This window comes from Leucoraja erinacea, chromosome 25, assembly GCF_028641065.1.
Source record: "Leucoraja erinacea ecotype New England chromosome 25, Leri_hhj_1, whole genome shotgun sequence".
NCBI lineage: Eukaryota > Metazoa > Chordata > Chondrichthyes > Rajiformes > Rajidae > Leucoraja > Leucoraja erinaceus.
The window spans coordinates 20,430,325-20,457,887 of NC_073401.1; the positions used below are offsets into that span (position 1 = coordinate 20,430,325).

Here is a 27,563-nt window from a genome sequence, read left to right on the forward strand (position 1 = left end):
CACCCCCACCACCACCACAACTGTTGTGATCACCTATTCACGGCCATGCTCTGTCCTGTCCATCCTCTTTTACAGTTTATTTCTCCTCTCCCCCACAATTTCTCCAAAGACAGATCTGTCCCAACTGGAAACGTCACCTATCCATATTCTCCAGAGATTCTGCCTGACCTGCTGAGTTACTCCCGTGTTGTCTCTTTCTTTGAAATAAACATCTGCAGTTCCTTGTTATTATATCTTGTCCATTAAAATGTTTTATTCTATGTAAAAAATGATTTCATACATTAGAAAATAAATAACATACATGTTTGTACAAGGTGTTTGTAGGATTTTCCACCAACAATATCCAAGGTCCAAGTAAGATTCAAACATTCTCCACACTGTTAAATTATAAACTTTGATTCTTCAGTTTAGGAGAGGCTCTTCTTCTTTTCATCCTGTGTAGAAAATGGTAAAAACTTAAGTAACGCAGAGACACCGACTGAAAAGCAAATCACATTCTCAAAATTTTACACTGCCAATCAAGACACGAGGAGAGGAGACAAATAATTAAACAGCTTATTTTGGTGCTCCCCAAGATACTGGTTTACATAGTGCACCTTTACCTTTACTTCAGTCTTTCAATAACAGTTTTTTTAAAAGTTTAATTTAGAGGTACAACACGGAAACAGGCCCTTCGGCCCACCGAGTCTACATTCACCAGCGATCCTTGCACACGAACACTGTCGTACAAACACTAAGAACAATTTGCAATTATACCAAGTCAATTTGTCTACCAACCTGTACGTCTTTGGAATGTGGGAGAAAACTGGAGCATCTGGAGAAAACCAAGCATGTCAAGGGGAGAACGTACTAACTCCGTACAGACTAGCACCCGTAATCAGGATCAAACCCAGGTCTATGGCGCTGTAAGGCAGCAACTCTACCGCTGTGCCAAAATAATGGATTCATTCCAACTTTCACCTTTACCTCTTGATCATCATTTCCAAAGATTCCAGTGGCAATTTGATGTGGAGGGAAAAAAAATGTCTCGAACAACAGCGAGATGCCTCCAATGAGTTTGACCCTTGCCGCACCCACCCTCTCTCCAGTGATTCCCCGCCAGACAAACAAATAAATGAAAAGGCATCAACCTGAAACAGCGACTCTGTTTATTTCTCTGCAGGTGCTGTCTGACCTGTTGAGCATTTCCAACATTCTCCATTCATCTTGAAAAAATTGTAGTATTCTGTTTGAAATACAGTTTCAACTTCTAATTCATCACCAATATTCATTCTGCTCAACCTATACCTACCTCTTTGTGAAGACAGCTGTCACTGCAGCAAGAGCCAATATCAGTCGAGCTATCTCCTTGACCGTAGTCGTAGTCAATTTTAACTCTTCCACATCAAATTGCGGCACGGTGGGGCAGTGGTAGAGCTATTGCCTTACAGCGCCAGAGACCCTGGTTTGATCCTGAATGCAGGTGCTGTCTGTACGGAGTTTGTACATTCTCCCCGGGACTTGCGTGAGTTTTTTTTGAGATTTTTGGTTTCCTCCCACACTCCAAAGACATACGGATTTGTAGGTTGCTTGGCTTGGTATAAATGTAAAATTGTCCCCAGTGTGTGCGGAGTAGTTTTAATGTGCGTGGATCGCTGGTCGGTACAGACTCGGTGGGCCGAAGGGCCCGTTTCCTCGCTGTATTTCTAAACTAAAACTAAATGGTTTATGGAAACTTTGGAAATAATTACCAGGAGGTAGAGGTTTTTTTTACTGTGAGAGAATGAGTATGGAGTATATACACTGTAATGTGGATATAAAATAAAAAAATCTGAGTTAAGAAAGTTGGAGTAAAAATAAATTTTAACGTGAACTCTGGAAAGGGAACTACTGTAACTACTCAGTCATGTAAGCTTATTGCAACATTCAATAAAAATGGTTGATCTTTATCTGAACTGTTGTTCACTTTTAATCCGTTCACTCAAAGTGTAGAACACACATACTACATCATACCACCTCCCACTTTCTACAAGTCCCTTTGCCCGCAAACAATCTGCTCTGATCAACTTTTGGAAGTTCCTGTCTAATGCCACCAAAGTTGGCCTTGCCCCAATTTAGAACGTTGTTGTAGCCTAACCATGGCATTATCAACAGCGATTTTAAAGTTAATAGAACTGTGATCCATGATAGCAAAAAGGTTTCCCACTCTTCCAGCACTCACATCCTACATCATACAACATGTCATTAAAACACTAGCTTTGTGAACTACACCACAAAGTTAGGGTACAGTGATCTGGCTGGCTGGGGAATAGATTTCACTGGACAGTCATATGACCACCAGTCATATGACCACCATCACTTCAGTGGTCTCCAAATCTAAAATGTATTGAAGCAAAAGGTTAGTGAGAAATGCCATTGAAAGTAGATGGGCACCTGCTTAAATTATACCGGTTAAAAGTCTGAAAGTTTGAATTAGTACAGTTTGGAAAAATCATGGACTAAGACTTCACGAGGCTGTCATTTACCTTCACAATCTGTTGAAGCTCTTGTAGAGCCTCCTCGTAACGTGGAGTCAGGGCTCTCAGGTATTCTGGTTTCACCAGCTGTTTTTTCAGCATTGTGCTGCCAGCATCACTCAGCATCTGAAGAAACTGTTTCTCCTGCAAATTAAATGACCAGATATTTAGCACCCACAAGTCGGAACAATACAGGACACAAATGAGGGAAGGAAAAGAGCAGAGCAGCCTTGTCGTCGCCGATCAACTGGACTCTGGCAACTTGCATTTGTTTCCCAGACACACATCTGCAGTTCTTTCCTGCACTTTATTTACTTGTGCAGAAGGAGAACAGCACAGTCCCAGTTATAGCATTGCTCGAAAAATTTGCTCAGAATTGTGAACTTTTGTGCAGACATTTGAAATCTTGCACATTCTCCAATTCCTTATTAGCATGCATAAGCATAGAATAAAAATCACCAATCACAATACATTCTTAAAAGCACTGAAAACCAATAAAAATGACATGCAATTTAATCCTGTCCTTGCATTTAATCTTAGTAGAGATACCTTTAGATAGATAGGGCGGCATGGTGGCGCAGCGGTAGAGTTGCTGCCTTACAGCGCCAGAGACCCAAGTTCGATCCTGACTACGGGTGCTGTCTGTACGGAGTTTGTACTTGCTCCCCATGACCTGCGTGGGTTTTCTCCGGGATCTCCTGTTTCCTCCCACACTCCAAAGACGTACAGGTATGGAGGTTAATTGGCTTGGTAAAATTGTATATTGTCCCTAGTGTGTAGGATAGTGTTAGTCTGTGGGGATCGCTGGCTGGCGCAGACTCAGTGCGCTGAAGGGCCTGTTTCCGCGCTGTATCTCAAAACCCTAAACTAAACTCTAAAGGTCCTTGTGCTGTACAGCTATAAGTAACTGCGCATGATCTCAGCCGTTGCCATGCTGCAGCATCCACAGCCTCAGCAGAGGTTGAATGAAAATCAGCGACGGCATCTGTTGAAGCAGGTCAGTCAGCACGTCACTGACAATGCTTTTGACAACCAGGACACAGGTGCTGACACCCGGTGAAGGCTCCTGGCACCCGGAGCAAGGGACATGCCCAGGAGCACGCCCAGGGGACCCCTGGGTTTGCCCTTTGACCGTCAGAGGCTCTCAAGGACGGACGGTTCCATGACAACCTTTATTCAACTGGAGCGCAGGAGTGAGAAAGTGCCCCCAAGACTCACCTGCACTTTTAGGAGGAGTGTGAATGCCAGCCCGCTGTTCCCACCTCGGGCAGTTCGACCAATTCTGGAGGGAAAAAAATGATTACAATTCCAAGCAGGAATTTACAAGGAGCGAAGGTTAAATCTAAACGCTGGCAGAAGAATGCTTGGTATATTCAATGGGAATCAATGAGACTGTCCTAAGCTCAATTTGTGTTAAGGGGCTGTCCCACTTAGGTGACCTAATTGGCGAGTTTAGAAGAGTTTGAAAAAAATGTCATGTTGAAGACCTCCTTCGACTATGTTGAAGCCTAGCTTCGACTAGTTACGACTAACTTCGGGAAAATTGGACACCGAATAGTGGAGAGTGAAGACGACCTCCTTTGATCTCCTTCGACTATGATGAAGACTCTACAGCTACCTTCGACTTCCCTAGATTACCTACGACGAGCATGCCGACCTACTACGACTAAACCTACAAGTAAAAAAAGTATTGATTTTTTCCATGGCGACCTTTTTTTACTCGCGGGCATTTTTCAACATGTTGAAAAATACGCCGCGACCTAGCTGAGGCCTCGAGTACACGGGGACTACTCTTGAGCATGAAGGAGAGTTACAAAGACCTCCTATGACCTCGTGTCGACCATGCTGCGAGTATGAGTTGAGGGCAAACACGCCAGAACTCGTGGATTAGGTCGTCCAAGTGGTCCAGCCCCTTTAATTTCTCCCACGTTTCAAGAAATTACTAATACAAAATACAGGCTATCTACAGGAAGTAGAGATGCCTTATAGTTGACATCCAGATTAGTCAACAAGTGTAAAGAATTCCTGGATTATTTCGTCATTAGCACTGAGGCCACTTGGTTACTTCCTACCACTGCCAAAGTCAACAGGCTAATCTTCCAATATTCTCACAGTCCACTATTCAACCCTCCTCAGAAAGCAGGTCAAATCCCCTTGTCTTTCCCAGTCACAAAGTGATGGAAGATGTCATCAGCTACCAAGTGACCCAGTTGACTTTGGGTTTTGCTAGGGCTCCACATCTCACAAATTCATGCCCAAAACATGGCCTGATCTGTGAAGGAGAGGAGTACTATTAGATGCGGACTGGAACAGTTTAGCCATGATCACAATGAATGACTGTGCAGGCTGGAGCAATATAGTGGCCTGTTCCTGTTTTCTTACGAAGATAGACACAAAAAGCTGGAGTAACTCAGCGGGACAGGCAGCATCTCTGGAGAGAAGGAATGGGTGACGTTTCGGGTCGACACCCTTCATCAGACGTTTTCTTACCTTCTATTTAATGCTCAGCAGCCTGTCATATTAGGACATCCAATATTGACATTTGCAGGAATTGCATTTTGTATGAAATACTGTTTGGGATCATTATTAAAAGACAGCTGTAAGCCGTACTGTGGGTTTTGGCAGTGAGTGAATTGCTCCACAAACAATCATTTTTGTTGTATAATATCAAGGAAGGGGCTTGAAATCAGGTCAGTGAAATCCACACTGCCATTAGTTCACATCACAGCATCCACTTTCAGTGTTTCTGGGAGGAGAGGAGAAAATTCATATCCGCAAGAATACAGAGCTGATCAAAACTAAGTTTAAATTTGACCAACTGTTATTTTGTCTCTGACACAATGAATTGGAAATTACAAATTTCTAATTGGAGATAATGTGGACACAGTCCTCCAAAGGTTCTTGCTACTCTCTACTGCCTGTCTCTGAACCTCACTTCCTCCAGCTTTAGAGCTTTCCTGTACGGAACATTCATCTCACAATGGAACATCTCATAATGCTTTCATCCACCTACATCTTGTTTTCCAGAATTCTTGCCTTTTCCTTAAAAGCACATCATTACTAATCCTATCTCTCCCCATTCTAGCTGCCGCTTGGCTTGGCTTCTCAGATCTCAAAACTATGGGATGTTTCCTCCAAGAAAGATGCTTCAAAAATACAAGGTGGTTAAATTTTCAACAACAAAAGAAAAAGCCTGCTCCATAACATACTTGATTTGTGAACTGAAAGATAAACAGCTTCAGGTCCAAGTTGCGCAATTCATCAGTGGGAGATGTTCAGCAGCCAGGCACATCCTTTCTAAACTGAGCCAGTCCTTATTGTGTCCAGCTAATTACATTTTCCTACTTTACATAATTGCCACAAGTTGGTTTTCTTGCCATCTTTATTTGTTGTGTCTAAACTTAATTAGATGAAGGGAAAGATGAGGTGACGGCAAGCAGGAAGATTGAAGCAGGGAAGGACAAGGAACCGCTGATTACCTGTGGATGTATGTCCGGATGAAGTGTGGAGCATCGTAATTAATCACACATGTGACATTGCTAACATCAATCCCCCTGGCAGTTGCATCGGTGCTGATCAGTCTGAGGGAAACAAAGCAATAAAAATTATCCACCAGAGATAGAAGACGTGACACCAATCTCCAATTGCAGCAGTAAGTGACACATGCACTCTGGTGATCCTGTGCAACCCCAGCCATGTGCGCATGCAATCAGAAGTGCCAGACACCAAGTGTAACATGATACGCATCCACTCACAGACACTGCAAGAACTTTACAGATGCGTTCTTACATTTGTAGCTTTCCTTGTTCAAACTGTTTCAGTGTTTTTCGTCTTTCATTGGGTGATAGTCTGGAAGAAAACTCTGCCACATGAATACCACCAAAGGCATGAAGTAACAGGAACAACCTATAAAACACAAGAAACAACTGTCACATACTTAACTCTGGAGAACAAGGAGATGAATTACAATCATCCTGTTGATCTTATGTAACAAGTAGGCAGCACATAAGTCCACTGTCCTGGCCCACACCAACGCAGCTTGCACCCCCGGCCCCAGCCCATGCAGCTCTGGCCTGTAGTTCAGGAGATGACACACTGAAAATTACATTTTAAACAAAAATTAGAAACTTAATGGGAAAAAGTTTTCAACCTGTGAGATGCATCTCTGGAGTTGGTGAAACAGAGGATTCGACCGAACTTCATTATCAGGGCAAAGTAGAGGATTATCAGAGGCTTCTTGTTGAGCTGACATGGGACATAAAACTCCTGCAGGGAAGAAGAAATGCATTCTTGAAGAATATTCATAATTTGATATCAAATATAAACTGTCTTAAATATTTTCTCCATAGAAGCCTTGCCTCTGACTAACATTGTGATAGATGTAGCATGGGAGATAGAAAAGTAGCTTAAACTAAACATCACTTCTTTGGTTATATTCAAAAACAATACCAGAAAAGAAAACCTTACACAATACGTGCAGGAAGGATCTGCAGATGTTGGTTTAAGCCAAAGATAGACACTAAATGCTGAGGTACCAGACACCAAGTGTAACATGGTACCGCATCCACTGAAGCAAGGTCTCGACACCAAACGTCACCCATTCCTTCTCTCTAGAGATACTGCCTGTCCCGCTGAGTTACTCCAGCATTTTGTGGCTTAAACCATTGAATAGGAAACCGAGGGGCAACTTTTTCATACAGAGGGCGATTGGTATATGGAATGAGCTGCCTGAGGATATAGGTGAGGCAGGTACAATAACAACATTCAAAGGACATTTGGACAGGGATAGTAATGGTTTAGAGGTACATGGGCCAAAGACAGACATATCGGCCAAGCTTAGATGGGCTTCTTGTTGGGCATAGACGGGGTGGGCTAAAGGCCCATTTCCATACTGTGTGATGTTATGACTATGACAAGCAGGAATTTAGGCTTATGTGTTTTTCCAGGTTCTGGCAAGTTCTTCACTCCAACTACTTCAGACAAAGCGACAAATCGTACCTTTCCACCTAATCCTTACTGTATTAGTACTTTGCCTGTTGATCTGAAGGGTGGAGCCTTCTGCTGCACAAACTTTACATTGCTCACAGGTGATATGCCCCCACGGCAATCTAATTGAATGTAACACACCCATCACGAGTAATGGCAAAACTCTGGGAACATGCAACAGGTAAAAATAATAACATATAAATTATGTCTGGAACAGAACAAATTCCTTTAACATAGGATCACCCAGTACTTTGACCAACACCCATCCGTTGTCAAATCAAGTTAGTTACATTCGTCAAGAGTTATACACAAATCCCCACACCTTCATTTAACCCAAAATGATACAACTAAAGCATTTGAATGAAAGACAGCCGACATGTGCATGTCTAACCCTAACCCTAACCCACTTACACACCACTTTCTCTATCTCAATTTCCCTTCAGGAAATGACTAAAAAACTTCAACTCTGCCAGGAACCAAAGTATGATTGCAGATTTCTCCCTGTATCTTACTGCTTGCAAGTGAACAAAAGTGTGTTGAGCCAAACTCCTGATAACCTGTTGTGCTGTCGAGATGGCGAGCACAAGTCTGCTGCCATTTATACACAAACGGTCACCGAGTCTATGCTTTGCCTCACCATGCACAAATCTACGTCAGTTGTTTCCATATTTCCATTGATTGTATGCCAGTTCCCACAGTATTCTTATTCCACACAGATTTTCCTTGTAATTTATTCTCCCAACATTCCCATGAACTCCCATGTTCCATTCCATTCAGATTCGACCACTTACCTACGCACGAGGTGCAATCGACAGTGACCAGTTATTCCACTAACTTTGGAATGCAATAAGAAACTGGAGCACCCGAAGGAAACCAAGAGTCACAGAGAAAATGCAAATTCCACGCACAGAGCATAAGAGGTCAAGATTAAATTGATAGAAACACACAATTCAAGATAACAGGGGCAGTAGGACACTCAGTGCCTCAAGTCTACCCACCATTCAATATGATCATGGCTCATCTTCCCCAGGCCACAGCCCCCCTCTATGCCTGCCTTCAGTTTTCCAATCTTTCAAAAACTTGTTTAACTCCACTTTAAAAACTTCTAATACGCAACCTCCACAGGTCATGGTGCACAGCATCCCAGAGATACATCATTCTCTGCAAGGAAATTTCTACATATAGGCCATTCCCGGGTTATAAATGCCTGACTTATCCCATGCAAACAAATGAGCTCCCATATTATTAAATTAAAAACATCGACGTACCTATATGTGTACCTACAAACAACAAAACTAGTTTCCTTTCTCTCACTTTTAGTAATTGTTCTTTCGTATCAGTGTTATGTGCTTTAGGTGCCATTCGTTAAAATACTGTGGAAATATGGTTACCATATTGAGTGATTTATGTATATTTTCCAAATGTAACAACAAATTCAACTTATAGACCGTTAAAATGTGACTCATTGATTACCCAAGAACTGCTTGTACTTGGTTTTAATGATCAACTTCTTACTTTGCAACTGCATCATCTTATTTGAGATTGCCCCCAGGAGTGAAAACATCTCTTGTCAAACCTCTTGAAGAACTTGCTCTTCGATAAGATCACCCCTCATTCTTCTAAAGTCCAAAGAATACAGGTTCAACTGATAGCCTCTCTTGATCGGACAGGATTCGCCAGATGAATCTCCTTTGGACTGCATCCAAAGCTGCAATATCCTTTCTTAGATAAGGGAACCAAAACTATGTAGTGCTCCTGGCCTCACCAACACTCTGTACAATTGTCATAAAACGTTCCCATTTCTAAACATTAACTCCTTTGCAGTGACAGCCAATGCACCAATTCCCCTCTTAATAACTTGTAGCACATGATTGCAGGCTTTTTTGTGATTCATGCACAAGATCACCCAAATCCCTATTTACTTCACTCATTCCTCTTGCATCACCTTGTGTCTCATGCTTAGTTTAAGTCTTTCCAAAGCATTGACTTAAAGGTTCACGAGTCAAATCTCTCATCCCACAGGAAGAATTCAATGGTCTTTGGAGTGGTTTGACTCATAATTTTGCTCTGAAATTCAGCCAAATTGGTGGATCAAACGAAAACTGCAAAGATGATCATGAACTTCAACTTCCTGTCACTCTATACCCACCCTGATCTCGTCTCTAGTAGAACATAATGTGCTACAGTGACTCAGCTGGTCAGGCAGCATCTCTGGAGGACATGGATGGGACATGTTGGGTCGGGACCCTTCTTCCAGAGGAGAACTTCTTTAAAGTAAGCATATTTAGAGGAGATTTGTATCTTCCTTAATCTATCTCTGTAAACTCTGAATCCTACATTCCCGATGCACCAGGCTTCAATGCACGAGCACAATCTTAGATTGATTGAGGAAGAGGACGCTGGAATAACTAAACTTCAAATTGATGGTTTACTGGCCAGTGATTATCCTGTCTCCTACATGTTTCTAAGACCCGAGCCCACTTAATCCAGACTGAAATAGGAAATCCAGATACAGTTTGAGAGTGGATACCTTGGGTCCAAAACTATTGTCCTCAATTTAAAATAAGGGCAATTATCAAGTTATTAGGGAATAGCTGTCCAGAAAACTTTGTCCAAAGTGGGAAAATAAGCACAAGGAAAGGTCAGTAAATGAGCAGTGGCAGAGAATAAGCAGTACTCTGCAGACATTTATCCCAATTATAGATTAAATGAGAAAGATGATTAATCCATGATTGATAAAAGAAATTAAGGAAAATATCTCCTTAATTCTGCATGGCAAAACCTTATGTTTGATAAGATGAATGGGAAGTTTTCAAGAATCAACATTAAGAGGCTAAAACGTTAGTAATGAGGGAGAAATAATGTGAGAAAATTGCAAGTGATATCATAACAAGTAACTAGAACTTCGATAGCTATATAAAAAAGGGCAGCTAATGTAATCGAGAGACTGGAGAATTCATATGTGGAAACTAGAAATGGCAAATAATTTAAACTGATACTTTAGTTGAGGCTGGGACTATCCCATCATTTAAGAAACAGTTGGACAGGTACATGGATTGGACAGGTTTGGAGAGTTATGGACCAAGCATAGGCAAGTGGGACTAGGGTAGCTGGGAGATTGTTGACTGGTGTGGGTGAGTTGGGCCGAAGGGCCTGTTTCCACTCTATGTATTACTCTATGACTCTAACCTTTATCCATCCTGTGTCTCCATTCCTCAATAACAATGGCAAGGTGAAAAGCATGGAGATTCTATTATTTATATCCTGGCTGGTTTTTACCCCTTAGCCTCTGTCACCCAAATAAATCATCTGTTAAATAACAATACTGTCTGTAAAAACTACATTGCCTTTGGAGCATATCGAGGTCCCATTTAGTTGTGATAGGTTTTATGCAATTCTCTCCATAATTGGAAGCTGTGACTACATACCGTCAATCCCTCAGGCAAGGCGTACTTTTTTTCGACAGAACTAGTTGATGGCTGCTGCTCGCCTCGGGTCACAGTTGATTCCTGCTCCTGTGATGTGTAATTGGCAGTGAAGAGCCGTGGCTGGTGCAGCACCAAACGTTGCAACTTCTCCGAATCCTTGGTGAGAGTGGCAGAGAACAGCAGCTTCTGCAGGGGCATCTGCAAGCGGGAATGGCTGTGGAATGAACCTCAGGTTACTAAGTATGAAAACAGAAATAGAAAGAAAAGACAATAAAAATAAAGAGGTGATGATATCACAGGGCTTCAGCATAGCTACACCAATGACTATTAATACTGTTGCTGCTTGGTCACATGGAGGCATTCTTTTCATTCACAAACTACACTGCAATGAAAGAAATGGGACATTTTAAAGTGATTCTTTTGCATGTCATTCGTCGTGAAGTTTAAAACAACAGTAACCCATTTGCTCAAGTATTTAAAATGCCCTTCACTTTAATTAAACCTATCAACTTTATTCTGGATATTTTATCAGATAAACAACCACAAGCTTCATGTAATCCGGTGCATTTTTAATAACCTGTGCCTGTTTATCAAATAAATTATGTTGAAAGGCAATTCAGAGAAAGATTTCAAATTATTACCATTGTTATTCTCATCACAAATTCTAAACCCAATTGTTCTGTTTTGCATAATAAAAGTAAAACCAAAAGAGCTGAAATTTTTAAAATTGTGTGTCCAATAAAAATGTAACTTTTCCAATTCATCCCAGAGTAAAGTAATAAACTAAACTAATGCTCTCAGATAAAAGGCTTAATAATCTTCTCTCGATAAGAGCAAACTTGTTGCCATAGGTCAATTGCTAATATTTACTCTTCAATAATCATCACTAAAATAGTTTATCTGGTTAGTACCACATTTCTGTTTGCTGGAGTTCTGTGCATCTAAATGAGTCCCTGTGTTTCTTGCATTACAAAAATGACTTGACTTACAAACCAGTGTTTCACTTCTTGAAATATGCTTTAGTGTATCCTGATGTCACGAAGGTGCTATAGAAATGCAACCACTTCCTCTTTAAATCTTCTTCTTGCATATGGCGTGCACAGCCTAAAGTTGTAGGACAACTTGTTCTTTTTTATCTTATTTGTTTGTGCACGCCGGGTTGATTGCATTTGTTTAAACAGGGCGGACCATGTGAAGGTTGCAATCTCCCACCCCTTCTCTTTAAATGAAGCAAACCTGTTCATTGTGTTGCTGACTATAGATGTTAAACAAATGTGGAAATTCACTACAACGTGGATGCCCAAATAATAATAAATGCAATGACTACAGTATAATTAACAGATCCTCAGATCTTAGTAAACTTAATGAAACACATATACTTGTTGAGTCAACAAATTGAATGAACTAGGGTGTAATCAGTTTCAGGAAATATGATACATACTTCACCTTTCCCCACTGGGCATATTAGGATGTGTCATAATTTGTGTATTTAGTTTCCATAGAGATAAAACTGCAGAATTTCCACTAAAGCAGGTACGGGATACTGAGTTGGATGATCAGCCATGATCATATTGAATGGCGGTGCAGGCTCGAAGGGCCGAATGGCCTACTCCTGCACCTAATTTCCATGTTTCTATGTTTCTAAACATTTCAACGGCAGAAATGAATAGTAAGTTTCAGAATTAAAATAACATCATTAGACAGTAGCTGTGTTGGATAAAAAACTATCACCTGATGCACACCAGTGTCAGTCATGCAACAAACCCACCCAAATTAGGTCTAATAGTCTGTGATTCAGTTTCCCCGTCATGATTTCTCACAATTGACTACAGAGAATGGAAATGAAGAAGCTATAGCTACACACTTTCATGTGGCCTAAAGATGCCAAACTGTTATTCAAACTTTTAAATTCTGTACAGATTACTGGTAGCTAATTTGGAAAACAAGGTTGGCCATAGGTCCCTCAAAAGATCAATTTGCACTGTAAAACATGAAGGAAGCAACATGAGGTTTAATTCTACGAGTCATGAATTCAGGATATAATAGAAAATAGCATTGATTTCTCGAAGCAGTTTGAGTGTGGATATAATTCAAGTCTTTAATGCAAAGGGCCTGTCCCACTGTACGAGGTAATTCAAGAGTTCTCCCGGGTTTCCCCTGATTCGAACTCGGAGAATGACGGTAATAGCCGCTCGTAGGTACTCGGGGTTCTCGTGGACATTTTTCAACATGTTGAAAAAACTTCACGAGCTTTCCGCGTTTACAGAGTACCTGCCGTTAGCGTTACGAGCCGCTAAGTGACGTCGGAGCTCCGACGTACCCGCTACGTACTTACCACGAGTTTGATTTATTTTTTAACTCAGGAGAGCTCTTGGGTAAACTCGTATAGTGGGACAGGGCCTTTAAGGAATAACTTGGGTACAATGGTCAACTTCGATTATGCTGGCGCAGAGCAGAGCAGAGAAATGAAAACCACCTAACCAAGCAAACATGCTTTAAGCCTTTCTCTCTGGGATGTTAAGGAGACAAAGATACTCAGTAAATACAAGCAAGAATTTAATTGTCCTATCTGGGACACATGACAATAAAACTCTCTTGATTCTTGTTATCATAGCAACTAACTTTCAAAAACAATTTGGCGAAGGTGTAAAGTGGAAATAGATGACTAAATCAAAAGACCCAAAGGCAAAGGAAAACAACAAATTACTTCAGGTGGAAGGATAATGATACGTTCTGATTACATGCATGAAGTTAAACTTCATTCAACATTTATGAACAGGATAGAGCCCTAGAAATATGGATTTTTCCAGGTCTGTGGGAAGAAGAGATTTAAAGAGCTAACTAGCCTTTAATCTTTATATCTGCATTATATTCTGGCTGTTTCATTACAGTGGGAAAGGACAAATTAATGCCAACCACTTTACTTTTTTTTTTTAAAGTACAGGATACTTTTTCAAAATAAAAAAACAATTTGCTTTTAAACCCAACTATGCACCCCAAGCCCTCAGCTGGAGAATGGGAAGGGTCTTGTAGCTTTACGCCCGAGATTTGTTGCACAGTGGAGGGTGACAAGAACAAGATTCTGCAATTGATTTGAGTCTATACAGAGTCTTCAACAGAAATGGGCAGAGAAATGGCAGATGGAGTTTAATCTAAGCATGTGTGAGGTTTTGCACTTTGAGTGATCAATTGTAAGGGGAAAATATACAATTAATGGCATGACCCTCAGTAACATTCATCTACAGATTAATCTTGGGGTCCATCCATATTCCCTTGAAAGTGGCAACACAAGTACAGAAGTGGTAAAGAAGGCATATGGTATGCTTGCCTTCATAGGTTGGGGCATAGAGTATAATAGCCATGATGCAGCTTTGCAGGTCATAGATTAGGCCACATTTGGAATCCTGTGAACCCTAGTTTCAACAGACTCCTTGATAACGGATTTTGTTAATACAGCGGACAGACCAATGACTCGCACCGCCTCCGCGGCCGCTTGGAGCACGGACTTCCGAGGGCCTCGGCCCAACTCACAAGGTGCACCAGTGAACCCTCCTTTGGCCCGAGTATAAAATCCTATTTTTAATCACAGGAGCTTCTCTCACAAGGATATGCTGCCTTCTACCCGCCCCACTGCCCTAGGGAACCCATTTTGCTCCTGTACCAGCTCCATCCACTGCCCCAACGCTATCATTAACGGCCAGCTCAGCCACAAACCCTACCTTACAGCCGTGCAGACTCCTGGCTCCACTCTTTGGAACAGGGCATCTGCCGCTGAATGTCCATCTACTTTGTACACGGCCTTCACCACCTGGTTCAGCCAATTGTGGTGCATACTGTCAATCATCCGATCTGCTTCATCAATAATCTGTAAAGCAACCACACAATAGATTACTAGCCTTAATCCTTGCATTTATCTTGTCTGTGATCTTTGACACACTGCTGCAAGACAGGGAAATGCTTTATTTTGAATCATTCTTCAGGACAAACGCATGCACTGCTGTTATCCAGACAGAAGCCGATGTCAGGTATCAGATGAAAATCACAAGTGATGTTTCTCATAATCAAACTTTCAACAACCTCAAGTCACATGAACACTGGAAACTTTGGGGAGAAAGTGGGAGAGGAGCATTTGTGAATTGATCAGCTGGATCTGTTATGCTTTCACAAGAGGAAGACGAAAGTTGCAATTATTGAGAAACATCAGCCAAGAACTTGGGTCACTTACCAGGTATCGGAGATGTTGCAGACTAAATCCTTCTGTTTTGTTTATGTGGTCAACCAGTCGCCCTGGAGTTGAAATGACAATATCCGCCAAGCTGCGGTAACCCACAATCCTATAGCAAGGAAAGTAGGAAAAGGGCAGTAAGGAATCTCAAGTCCTCAATGATAACATTGCAACTACAAGCACAAGTTCATCAGACAACAGGAGCTATCAATGTTATTAAAACCCATAGCCTTTTCTAAAACAAAAATGGAGTAAACTAATGAAGCAAAGTTGGGAATTCAGGTTAACTAGATTTATATCCCTGTTCACCTTCAGGATATTATTATCACCCGGTGCTTCTAGCTCTTTACTCAACTAAGTACCTCCGGATTCAGAACACTTACTTCCAGAGGACATTCTATTCTTCTTAATAACATTGACCTCCTTCACCCCTATCCAGGTATATCTGTTTGCACTCTACTGAGTCATTTCTGATCAGAATTTCGGTGTTCTCTCCGTCAGCCTTTCATTCTTTACTTTACTGTAAACCTCAGCACACCAAACCTCAGCTACTCTGTCCTACCAAGTCCAAAAGACCTCCACTGCCACCCAGACAAATCCCGACATCTCAACTTTGACTCATCACCTTTCAACGATTACCCCTACTTTCTCTCTAACCTTCTGTACTTCTACAATCCTCAGAGAAAACTGCAAAACTGCATGGTACCCTGAACAGATAGAGGGAGAGAGAGAGAGAGAGACATACAGAGATACAGAGAGAGGGAGAGAGAGAGAGAGAGAGAGAGAGAGAGGAAAGTGAGAGAGAGAGAGAGACAGACAGAGAGAGAGAGAGAGAGAGAGACAGAGAGAGAGAGAGACAGAGAGAGAGAGAGAGAGAGAGAGAGAGAGAGAGAGAGACAGAGAGAGAGAAGACAGAGAGAGAGAGAGAGACAGAGAGAGAGAGAGACAGAGCGAGAGAGAGACAGAGCGAGAGACAGAGAGACAGAGACAGAGAGACAGGGACAGAGAGACAGAGACAGAGACACATAGACAGTCAGTTGCAATGAAAACTTTCCTGAACCTATACATTCCTGAGACACAAATCCATTTCTCTGCTACTTATATTGGAATTTCAGAATTTTACTGTCAGTAAAATATCTCAAAATAAACATGCATTAGTTAGAAATACTTACGAATGCTCAACAAGGGAGGACTGCTCCATAGCAAATGTTTTTTGTCCAGCAACGATCACTACTCTTAAATCCATGCCTTCAACATAGGTATTGAAAATTTTAAACACCTGAAGATGATAATCATTTAAATAAAGGGAATTGAATTATTTGCATTTTTAATATTAATCATTTGATATCATGGGAGGTTTCTTAAACTCCCGTCTTATCAATCTCTCCATAGGGAATTAGCACACATGGAATGTGCAGTTGTGAACAGATAAAATAGCAAACATTCATCAAGGAGACTGAGATGACTGGTGGTGACTATTCTTTTGACGTCACTTGTGGAAAACATAAAAGCATCCATCTGGCCCTGTTAAAGCAGACATTCAACAGTTGGAGCTGCTTACACCACCCGAATAACCCACCTAGCCAAACGTTGCCACTTACAAAAGCAGACTTCCTAATCTGGAAAAGCTGGTCAGTGCCTTTAGGTTGAATTACTATGTTTTCATGCAGACATCCACAGTAGGTAGCTCCTGTAAACTACTTGCAGATTTATTTGAAGAAACCAAACAACAGAAAACCAGCAACTATATTGGAAAGTGCAACAAGTTCAATTGTTGTACCCTTTCCCGTTGACAAATTCAATGAGTATGGGAAGAACTAAATTTTATGAAGCAACCATTTATATTTTTCCCCCCCTGACAATATTCTGTTCCCTTTCCTTCCTGGGCCATTCATCACTTGACTGTGGTGATCAGAGGTCTCCAGGTACACGACAGAGCTTAGATAATTGTTGTTCACTTTGGAACTTTGCTCCGAGCTTTTTGCAAAGACATGGGCAAGCTTTGAAATTCTAACCCATACCTTTCCCCACTCTGTCATAGATTGGGATATAAAAAATACTAGCTGTTTGACGATCCCCACATACAGCTTGTTAAAACAATGTGCAAATCCCATTGCTTTCATGTTTCTGTAAAACAATTGCAAAGGAAATGAGCTGCATCTTTTCTTTACCTGTTGAGCCAGTTCTTTTGTGGGAAGTAGGGCCAGGGCTCGAACTCTGCACACGGAACAGTCCATCAAAGCCTGTAAATGTAGCCAAAGTTTATTCGGAAGTGCTGTACTGAATCAACACATATGACGAATTGCATTCTATGATCCTTTCTGGCAACTTCAGAACTTTCTAAAGCCACGGAAATACTTATGAAAAACTTGAACTGTTGTCACTGTCAGAATCTAGGTAGCCATTTAGCACATAGCATGATCTACAGATGGCAGTGATTATGATTAAATATTTTTTGCCACAGTTAAGCTCATTGAGGGATACATATTGCCCATAATTTAAAGTGAATTTTGCTCTTCACCCCATGTTGTTTCACGGTATACTTTTACACACAGTTAAGGTGTCAGATAATTTTCATTTAATTAGCAGTGATGTAAAATTGTGTTCTCAGATCTCTGGATCAGTTCTTGATTCCACAACCATTGGGTGCACAGGCAAGTGATATCTGCTCGGCAGTGTATCTGGATCAGCTAGAACCTCAGATCATTGTAGGATGTTGTTTACAACACAATATGACCTGCAGTGTTGCAATCAGCTGGCAAGCAATTATTTTTAATTTGCTGCTCTCTGTTTATCACAGTATCACATCAGTCAGCTAAACACCAAAACCTGCAGACCAAACAGGATTTTCAGTTCAACATCCTTTCTGATATCTACTGCCAACATTCCTTGGAATGCTGCCATAAAAAAAAAGCAATATTTCATGTTGGCACATTACCTACAGCGAACATCAAGGTTTTGATGTTTTAAAGTATGTTTTTTGTGTTTCTTTGTGTGTTTTGTTATGGGGGGTGGTATGGGGGGGTTGAGGGGGAAACCGTTTTGGTCGCCTCCTCCACGGAGAGGCGACTTTTTCCAGGTCGCCTCCCCCGAGGCCTAACAGCAAGGATCGGCGTGGACTTTCCCGAAGACGCGCCCGGGGCTTTAGCGGCGGCAGCAGCGTGGAATCTCGGCGTGGAGCAGGCAAGCACTCCCTGCGGCTCGCCGGAGGGGAGTGCTCCGATTCGTTGGCCCGCGGCTGCAGGCAGCCTGAAGCCGCGGTCTGCAGAGTTCCAGCTGGTGCGGCGTCCGCAGCCCGGGATCCCTCGTGGGGGACCTGGGGGAAGAAGAGCTCCAATTGCCGGCCCGCGGCCAACTTATACCGCGGGCCCGGCGTGGACTTACCATCACCCCTGGAGGGGAGCTTCGACCGCCGGCCCTGCGGTCTGCGGTGCTTCTGGCTGCGGCGCGGCGGAGACTTTAAATCTTCGACCGCCGGCCTGCGGCCTACACCAGCCTGAAGCCGCGGTCTCCGGTGGGGAAGAGCCGACTATGGAATGGCTCTGGACTCTGGTCCCGACCACAGGTGGAAATGGAAGAGGACTGGCCAATTTTTTATTGTGTATTGCGTGTTCTTTCTCATTGTATCGCTGCTGACATATTCATTCCACTTGCACTTTATGTGCAATGTGACGAATAAACCCGTATTGTATTGTAAGGGAGGCATATTTATTTCCCTGGAAACAGCAACCAAAACGCCCAACCAGGTAGATACAAGGAACTGCGTATGTTGGTTTGCAATGAAAGACACAAAATTCTCAAATAATGCATTAGGTCAAGCAAGATCCCTGGAGAACATGGATAGGTGACATTTCTGGTCGAAACCTTCCTACAGTCTGATGAAGGGCCCTGACTCAAAACATCACCTATCCATGTTCTCCAGAGATGCTGCCTGATCTGCTGAGTTACTCAGCATTTTGTGTCGCTCTCACATGTGATTTCCACCTGAAAAATCATGAAGTAATGCCATCTATAATAGATCCTCCTGTTGTAACCTCACATCAACCTTACTTCAAATTACCCTGGGTTATCATCATGAATATAAATATGATGTCTTCTATTGAGTTGCCATCCCAGTACCTGTTTACACAATATTAGAGGACTGGAAATGATCCTGCTTGGTTTACCACACAGTCTCAAGGTGAGAAGCTGGTTCAGCTCAAATTAAGGAATTTATTCTTTCATAGAGACAGGTAGGCAGAGACAGAAGGATATTATGGACTATTGATAAATCAAGGGATAACGTGCATGTGCGAGGACAAATACAAGATGTAAATGGCAAGTATACAGTTAATGGCAAGACTCGTAGCAACATTAATACACTGAGGGACAAGCTTTGCCCATAGCTCCCTGAAAGTGGCAATACAAGTAGATAGAATGGTAAAAAAGACATAATTGTTCGGGGCACTGAGTATAAGGGCAGCTTTATAGGACTTTGGTTAGTCTTCATTTGGAGTATTGTCAGCGGTTCTGGTTAGACCATTAGAAAGATGTGGAGGCTTTGTTGAGGATGCAGAAGAGATTTATCAGAATGCTACCTGGATTAGAGGGTATTAGCTATAACAAGAGGTTGGACAAACTTAGATTGTTTTCTCTGAACCTCAGAGGTTGAGGGGAGACCTGATGAAAGTATATAAAATTATGCAAGGCATAGATAGGGTGGACAGTCAGAACCCTTTTCTCAGCGTGGAAAAAAAATACTAGAGTATAGCTTTAAAGCGAGAGCGGCAGCATTTAAAGGAGATGTGCGGGTAAGTTTTTTTTAAAAGAGAGAATGGTGGGTGCTGGGGGCCTTGCTGGAGGCATTTACAATAAGGGATTTTAAGTGGCTTTGCATAGGCACATGGATATGCGATGGAGAAACAGCTGGACACAGCAGGTACGAGACATTGTATGCCAACTACTGCTTCTATTTTTTAATGTTGAGACCTGAGCTCTGTTCTTCACTGTTAAATAAATACCCCGATCCCCACTCCAGAGATATGTGCCTCCATTATGGAATTGCAAATAGATACAAACCAACACCGTAACTGAATGGACCAATGCTGTTATCCAAATAAGTACCAAAACTAAAATCCAGTTTTTATATCTTCCATGTTAGTCAGACATCATGGAAACTATCCCAATGGAGAAAAAGATTTACATTTACATTGCTCTGAACAATTCTCAGAACCACCTCTAATAGAACTGGCTCAAGTGATTTGCAGTCAATGAAATGCTTTTGAAGTCGAGTCAAAATTCCAAAGGAAAAAATGGAGCTGCCAATTTGCACACAGCAAGTCCACAAAAACAAAAACAAAACTAAAATCTAATATTCTGTATTTTACTAATCTTAACTGAGCCATAATCTTCAACTAGGATAGTGGGATAGCTCCACTGCTGTTTGATTGTCATCTTATCCAGCAGATAACGATTCTGATAGTGTGACACACTCTCAGCACCAGACTGCAATTTTAGCAGATTGTTGTGTTCACGTCAACAGATCGAATTTCCAGCCAACAACCTTCTGCCGCAACAACTCTGACAATCAGCAGTAGAAACAAGGAACTGCAGATGCTTGATACCAAGTGCTGGAGTAACTCAACAGGTCAGGCAGAATTTCTGGAGAACATGGATAGCTGACGTTTTGGGTTGAGACCCTGCTTCAGACTGATTATGGTAGGGGGATGGTGGGGGGGGGGGGGGGGGGGGGGGGGGGGGGGGGGGGAAAAAAAAGCAATCAACAAGGTAAATTATAGTTTTTTTTACAAAACATGACTGGGTGCGTTTTTGTAATTTCCAACAGAAGGAACAGGAAACAAAAAGAGGGAAAACTCCAGGCTCACCTGAATAACAGGAATAACGAATGCCAGTGTCTTGCCACTGCCAGTTGGTGCAGACACACAGATGTCGCTCGGTCGGTAGCCTCCTCTACCCAGGATCAGCCCATGTCTTGAACTCTCCAGCAAGGCAGGAATCAACTCAGCCTGAACTGCAGACAGCAAATTAGAATAAACATTTCAAAGTTAAGGACAGAATACTTGGACTTGTGGGAACAATAATGTTGATCTTGTGTAATATGGCAATGCTCACACATTAAGAGGTGTGTCCCTGTTTCAACCTCCAAATGGCAGTGGTAAAAACAGGAGTTTCAGTTGTTTGACTCTGCCACTATTTATCAACCATTGCTTCATATCCTTTTGATACTTGCACCCTTTTCACCGGTCATCCCCTCTTCCGATGGGCAGAAGATACAAAAGCTTGAAAGCAAATATCTGCACCTTCCTACACCACCAGATTTAGGAATAGCTTCTTCGTCCCCCCCACTATTATCAGAGATCTGAATGGTCCTCGCATAACCTAAAGTGTAGGGCTGAGCTTCCAACGTACTGCATTGTGGACCTTGGGTGCTTCCCTGTAACTGTAACACTATAATGCTGCAACACTATATTCTCCACTCTGCTATTTTTCTCTTTGTACTACATGTGCTGATTGGTCTTATGCAAGGTATGATTTGACCGGAGAGCAGGCACACAAAAGTTTTTCACTGTGTCTCAGTACACGCAACAATAATAAACCAATACCAATGATGCCCAATAAAAATATACTAATCTTTGATTTTAAATTTTCAAATGCCCTAACACTTTTTTTGTACATGCAAGTCAGGCAGATGGGAGAGATCCAGATTTACACTTGCCATTTTCTGATATCCCAACATACAAGAGGATAAATCATCTCTTTGGAATCCCAAATAAAATTAAAATACTCAGCAGGTCAGGCAGAATCTGTGATGAGAAAGAATTAACCCTTTTGTGCAATGTCTCTTCATTGGAACTAGAGAAGTGAGAGAATAAGTGTTTTAAATTTGCAGAATAGGGGTGGGATGAGTTGAGGGAACAAGGATTATGTCTGTGATACAGTGGAGACCAAAGTTGCCCAGCTAACACAATGGTTTCAGTGCCATCTCTTCAGACAGTTCTCAAGTTACATTCTGAAATTGCAAGATATATTTTCTCCTTTCTGGAAACTTCTCCAATTTAATTCTCCAACTATACCCCACTCAGTAGGCATTGACCATTCATAATTATATTTAGGAATGTAATTCAAATATGTACGAACTCAACCAACATACCTACCTAGAACAGAAGATGGAATTATCTGAAAACTACTGAAACATATCCTATGAGTCAAGAGTGTTTTATTGTCATGTCCTGGATAGAACAATGAAATTCTTACTTACTGCAGCACAACAGAATATGTCCAGTTTTCAGGCTCCTGTTCCTTCTTCCCGATGGCAGTGTTGAAATGAGTGTGTGGCCAAGAGATTACATTTCTACCATGCTTTTAATGTTGCAAGAAACCCCAAGGAATTGCACAGGGGTGCAGGAATCAAACAGTGACACAAAACAAAGGAGGAGATACTGAGATAGTTGACCAAGTTGTGGACAAGGAGACAGTCTTAAAGGATCTTGTTAAAGACGGAGAGAAAAGTACACAGGCAAGCAGAGTGATACAAGAATGGGATTCGATAACTTTGGTCCTCCACTGTTAGAAGCATGGATGGCAGTGGTGAAAATAACGTGGAACAGCTCAGGTAAGTTTACAGAATTTGAGGAGATTACAAGAATAGGGAAGGGAAAGACCATAGAAGGGTTTGAAAATAAGGACAGGAAATTTTAAGTTGAGCTGCCCCCCCCCCCCCCCCCCCCTAAATTGTGCCCCTCCCATGCTTTGATTGCGATTTCCGCTCATGTACACCTCTATCAAATCACCTCTTAAACTTTGCTTGCAAGGAAGACAACTTCTCCAGTATACCCATATAACTGAAGGTCACTAGCTCTCTCAAGGACTAAATATTATTTCTATCACATAACACCAACATACCTGGGAAAAAAGAACGGATACCATTTGCTTGAAGCTTTTGAATTAGTGTAGGGTGGATTCCTGGGACATCATCAACAGCTCTAAGATTCTGCTTGATGTCTTTGTTAACCAATGTGGGTTTGGAGAGCCACTGGGGTAAGACCCGCTGAACCTGGGGAAGACATAATAAATTTAGGTTGACAACATAGTACAATCATGGTTCAATTTCTATGTCCTAAGTATTTACCTTAATCCAGCATTACCATATGTCTCCAGATCAAGGAGGTTCAAATATGTGTGACACCAGACAGGTTTGAAGGAAGTTGCACCTTTGGTGTTGTCCTCTTCAAACATACCACAACAGGTATGTGTATCATATACATTCAGAGTCATGCCCTCTCTATTGGTTCTTCACTTGTAGTTGAAGTATATGCAAAAATTAAATTCATAGCAAATTCTCTACTGTCCCATCAAATGTTCCCAAGACAAGTACAGCACTGATTCAATATAACACAAAGCTTCCTCTAGCCTGACCCATCATCTTTTCCAGCATGGGTTAAGTAATAACATTCAATGTGCTTTCCCAATCAAAACTCACAAACAGAAGACATAGGTTTAAGGTGAAGGGGAAAATAGTTAATAGGAATCTGAGGGATAAAATTTTCACACAAAGGGTGGTGGTTGTATGCAACGAGCTTCCAGAGGAGGTAGTTGAGGAAGGGACTATTGCAACATTTAAGAAACAATTGGACAGGTACATTGGACAGGTTTAGAGGGATATGGGCCAAATGCAGACAGATAGGATAAGTGCACATGGTAAATGTTGGTCGGTGTAGGCAGTTTGGGCCGAAGGGCCTGTTTCCACCCTGTATGACTATAAAAAGATTGGAAAAACGAGACATAATCTCAATCATGCATAGAGCACACTAGCAACATATGGAATCAGGTAATATAAACTGTCGATTCTATTAAGGCACTGCATATTTTACCACTGTGTGCAGTGCATGTTGAATCAAATATCCTGCACTGTATGGACTTTGGTGAGACCATGGCAACAATCCATTTTTCATATAATAAAATGAAGTAATTGAGAGAAGCAATATAGGGAAGGTGATGTGTTGCATATGAATGTGAGGAAGTTTAGCACGATCCATGATGACTACAGCTACTGCAAGTGTTGCAACTCCAGGATTCTGGGAAAACATGAGGTGGAAATGTTACCCAGAGATGTTGCTCCACTAGGCAGTCAAACGTAACAGGAGCTAATGACACTCCGCTTGTGCTGCCTTTTGGGACATGTCTTACTCAAAGACATGTCCCAAAAGGCAGCACAAGAGTGTCAGCCGCTGCCGTTGCCCAATAGAAGCTTAATTTTAGCAGCTCTTGTGGGCAAGAGTAGACACTCCAGGGAGAATGACAAACTGATCAGGACTTAGATGACAAGAAATGTCATCACCATAGGGCAGTGAAACTTTGCTATGGAGAACAAAGTCATTCAAGGCAGAGAACAATATAGATTTTTTGAATATTAAAGGAATCAAGGGGCAGAATTATTGCAAGATAGGAACACTGAGATAAAAGATTATCCATGATCTTCTTTAATGGCGGACAGGTACAAGGGCTGAATGTCAGAATCCTGCTTCTACTTCACTGGCTAACACTGTCCTATTGAACATTCCCAGGGCAAGAACAGCAGTAGTTAGATGCAGAGTAAAGCTCCCTGTAAATTGTCCTATCAAATATTCCCAAAGCAGGTACAACAAATGTTAAAGTGAGAATCTGACCATTGAAATAACAAATGTAGGGGTAATGTATTATTAATTATTCCTTCTCTCCAGAGATGCTGCCTGTCCCGCTGAGTTACTCCAGCATTTTGTGTCTACCTTCGATTTAAACCAGCATCTGCAGTTCTTTCCTGCACATGTAGGGATAGCACAAATATGATATAAAAAGTAAAATTCTATCATTCAAACGTGCTCAGGAATCAAATATTCCTGGCCTGGGCAATTTCGGTAACTCAGGTTGATTATTTTCAAACTTTTTTCAGAATTTTATTTACCTTTTCAACCTTTTTCTTCTTAAAGCCTCCAAGGATGGCGAATGTGGACGTGGAAGCGGCTGATGTTTGATTCTCATTATGAGCACTTTCTTCTTTCAATTCAAGCTGATCTGCTTTCCCCAAATCTTCATTCCCCTTCTCTTGCGACTTAATTAGTTCCCCAGATACATCCAAAGGACTTGCCTTATCATCAGTAGTTTCATCTGAAGTGGTAAATCATGAATTGGAATATGAACCAGATATGTCAGCATGTTACATCAAAACAATTCAAAAAAGATGTTTCATGCAATCAGTGTAAATTTTGAATTGCTCTGCCATATTGACAAACAGTTGCCATTCTGTACATCGTTGAGATATGTCACTGCAAAATCTGTTTTGCTCATGGTATGAATGTTGATTAAAGACACCAGAAGAACTTGCTCCTCCTCAGCAAACCAGGATCTATCACATCCACCCGAACTGGCTGGTCAAACTATGTTCCTTGATTGAATGGGGACTCCAGAGACATCAGGAAACCGGGGGAGGGGGGGTTAGTGCGAGGAATGATGGTGGTGGGAATAATGGCAGAGGTGTGTGGGGTGAGACAGTCATCTAACAATTAGGAAAAAATACAATGAATATCCTATTATATCTTGTTAATTTGCTTTAAAAGGCAAGGATTACTTGTCTTAATGACTACAGGCCTGTCACACTGACCTCTGTAGACACTTGAACTTGTAGGCTTGTGCAGGCCATGGCAAAAAATATCACAATCCTGTTTGTTGATTTTAGCTCTGCATTCAACACCATTGTGCCAGAGCTACTACACTCCAAACTTTCCGAGTTGACTGTGCCTGAACCCCTCTGTTGGTGGATCACCAGCTTCCTGACAGACAGTACGCAGCATGTGAGGCTGGGAAAACACATCTCGGACCCGCCAACGCTCAGAATAGGAGCACCGCAAGGCTGCGTACTCTCTCCTCTACTCTCTCTACACCAACGACTGCACTTTCACAGACACCTCTGTCAAGCTTCTCAAGTTTGCGGACAACACAAACCTGATTGGACTGATCCAGGATGGGGAGGAAGTATCACAGCTGGCGTCCTGGTGCCATTGCAACAACCTAGAGCTCAATCTCTTAAGACAGTGGAATTGATTGTAGACTTTAGGAGAGCTCCCCCTCCCCTCACCCCACTCACCATCAACAACACCACAGTCACATCTGTGAAGTATTTTAAGTTCCTGGGAACCATCATCTCCAAGGACCTTAAGTGGGGGACTACCATCGACTCCACAGTCAAAAAGGCACAACAGAGGATGTACTTCCTCTGGCAGCTGAGGAAGCACAATCTGCCAGACAATGATGGTCCAATTCTACACGGCCATCGTAGAGTCTGTTCTCACTTTCTCCATCATGGTCCGGTTTGGCTCAGCCACCAAGCACGACACCTGGAGGCTGCAGCGAATCGTCCGATCAGCTGAGGTTATTGGCTGCAACCTTCCCTCCATTGATGAACTGTACACTGCAAGGGCCAGGAAGCGAGCGGGCAAGATCATCTCTGACCCCTCTCACCCTGGCCACAAACTCTTTGAATCACTTCCCTCTGGAAGGCGACTCCGGACTGTCAAAGCTGCCACAGCCAGATATAAAAACGTTTTTATCCACGAGTAGTTGCTCTACTTAACACCAAAAATCTGTAGCCTCCCTTTGATCTGGTATTTTGTTGGTTCACATGCTTGATCAATGGTATTTTATCATGAATTTTTTATTATTATTAATGTTTAGTGTTTTCTGAGTCATTCGTAACTGTCACTGTATGTCATGTTGTTACTTGTGGGTGGAGCACCAAGGCAAATTCCTTGTATGTGAATACTTGGCCAATAAACTTACTTGCTTACTTACTTCACTTCTTTTAAGGACTTACATAGAAAATAGGTGCAGGATTTGGTCATTCGGCTCTTCGAGCCAGCACCACCATTCAACATGATCATGGCTGATCATCCAAAATCAGTGCCCCGTTCCTGCTTTTTCCCCACATCCCTTGATTCCATTAGCCCCCAAGAGCTAAATCTAACTCTCTCTTGAAAACATCCAGTAGAATTGACCTCCACTGCCTTCTGTGGCAGAGAATTCCACAGATTCACAACTCTGGGTGAAAAGGTTTTTCCTCATCTCAGTCCTAAATGGCCTACCCCTTATTCTTGAACCTGTGACCCCTGGTTCTAGACTCCTCCAACGTGGGGAACATTTTTCCTGCATCTAGCCTGTCCAATCCCTTAAGAATATTATGTTTTTAATCCCATTTCATCCTAAATTCCAGTGAATACAAGTCCAGTCTGTCATTATATGTCAGTCCCGCCATCCCGGGAATTAACATGGTGAATCTACGCTGCACTCCTCAATAGCAATAATGTCCTTCCTTAAATTAGGAGACCAAAACTGCACACAATACTCCAGGTGTTGGCTCACCTGTACAACCGCGATAGGACCTCCTTGCTCCTAAAATCA

General features: G+C 42.0%; 1 protein-coding gene across 2 annotated transcripts in view; it reads right to left on the minus strand.

Moving 5' to 3' along the window:
- Window positions 1–219: 219 nt before the first annotated feature.
- Window positions 220–27,563, minus strand: part of ddx51 (DEAD (Asp-Glu-Ala-Asp) box polypeptide 51) — a 29,157-nt gene continuing 1,813 nt past the window's right edge. Inside the window, exons 3-16 of one of the 2 annotated variants that reach the window (XM_055655965.1) lie at window positions 25,075–25,277; window positions 23,037–23,187; window positions 20,999–21,144; window positions 17,306–17,377; window positions 16,307–16,413; window positions 15,135–15,243; window positions 14,629–14,774; window positions 10,910–11,123; window positions 6,646–6,761; window positions 6,285–6,401; window positions 5,975–6,076; window positions 3,714–3,777; window positions 2,505–2,639; window positions 220–434 (exon numbers count right to left, since the gene is read on the minus strand). In XM_055655965.1, coding sequence (XP_055511940.1) covers window positions 408–434; window positions 2,505–2,639; window positions 3,714–3,777; window positions 5,975–6,076; window positions 6,285–6,401; window positions 6,646–6,761; window positions 10,910–11,123; window positions 14,629–14,774; window positions 15,135–15,243; window positions 16,307–16,413; window positions 17,306–17,377; window positions 20,999–21,144; window positions 23,037–23,187; window positions 25,075–25,277 — 1,709 coding nt within the window. In that variant the 3' untranslated portion in view covers window positions 220–407. The remainder of the gene's footprint in view (window positions 435–2,504; window positions 2,640–3,713; window positions 3,778–5,974; window positions 6,077–6,284; window positions 6,402–6,645; window positions 6,762–10,909; window positions 11,124–14,628; window positions 14,775–15,134; window positions 15,244–16,306; window positions 16,414–17,305; window positions 17,378–20,998; window positions 21,145–23,036; window positions 23,188–25,074; window positions 25,278–27,563) is intronic. The other variant, XM_055655966.1, reaches the window with a different exon arrangement.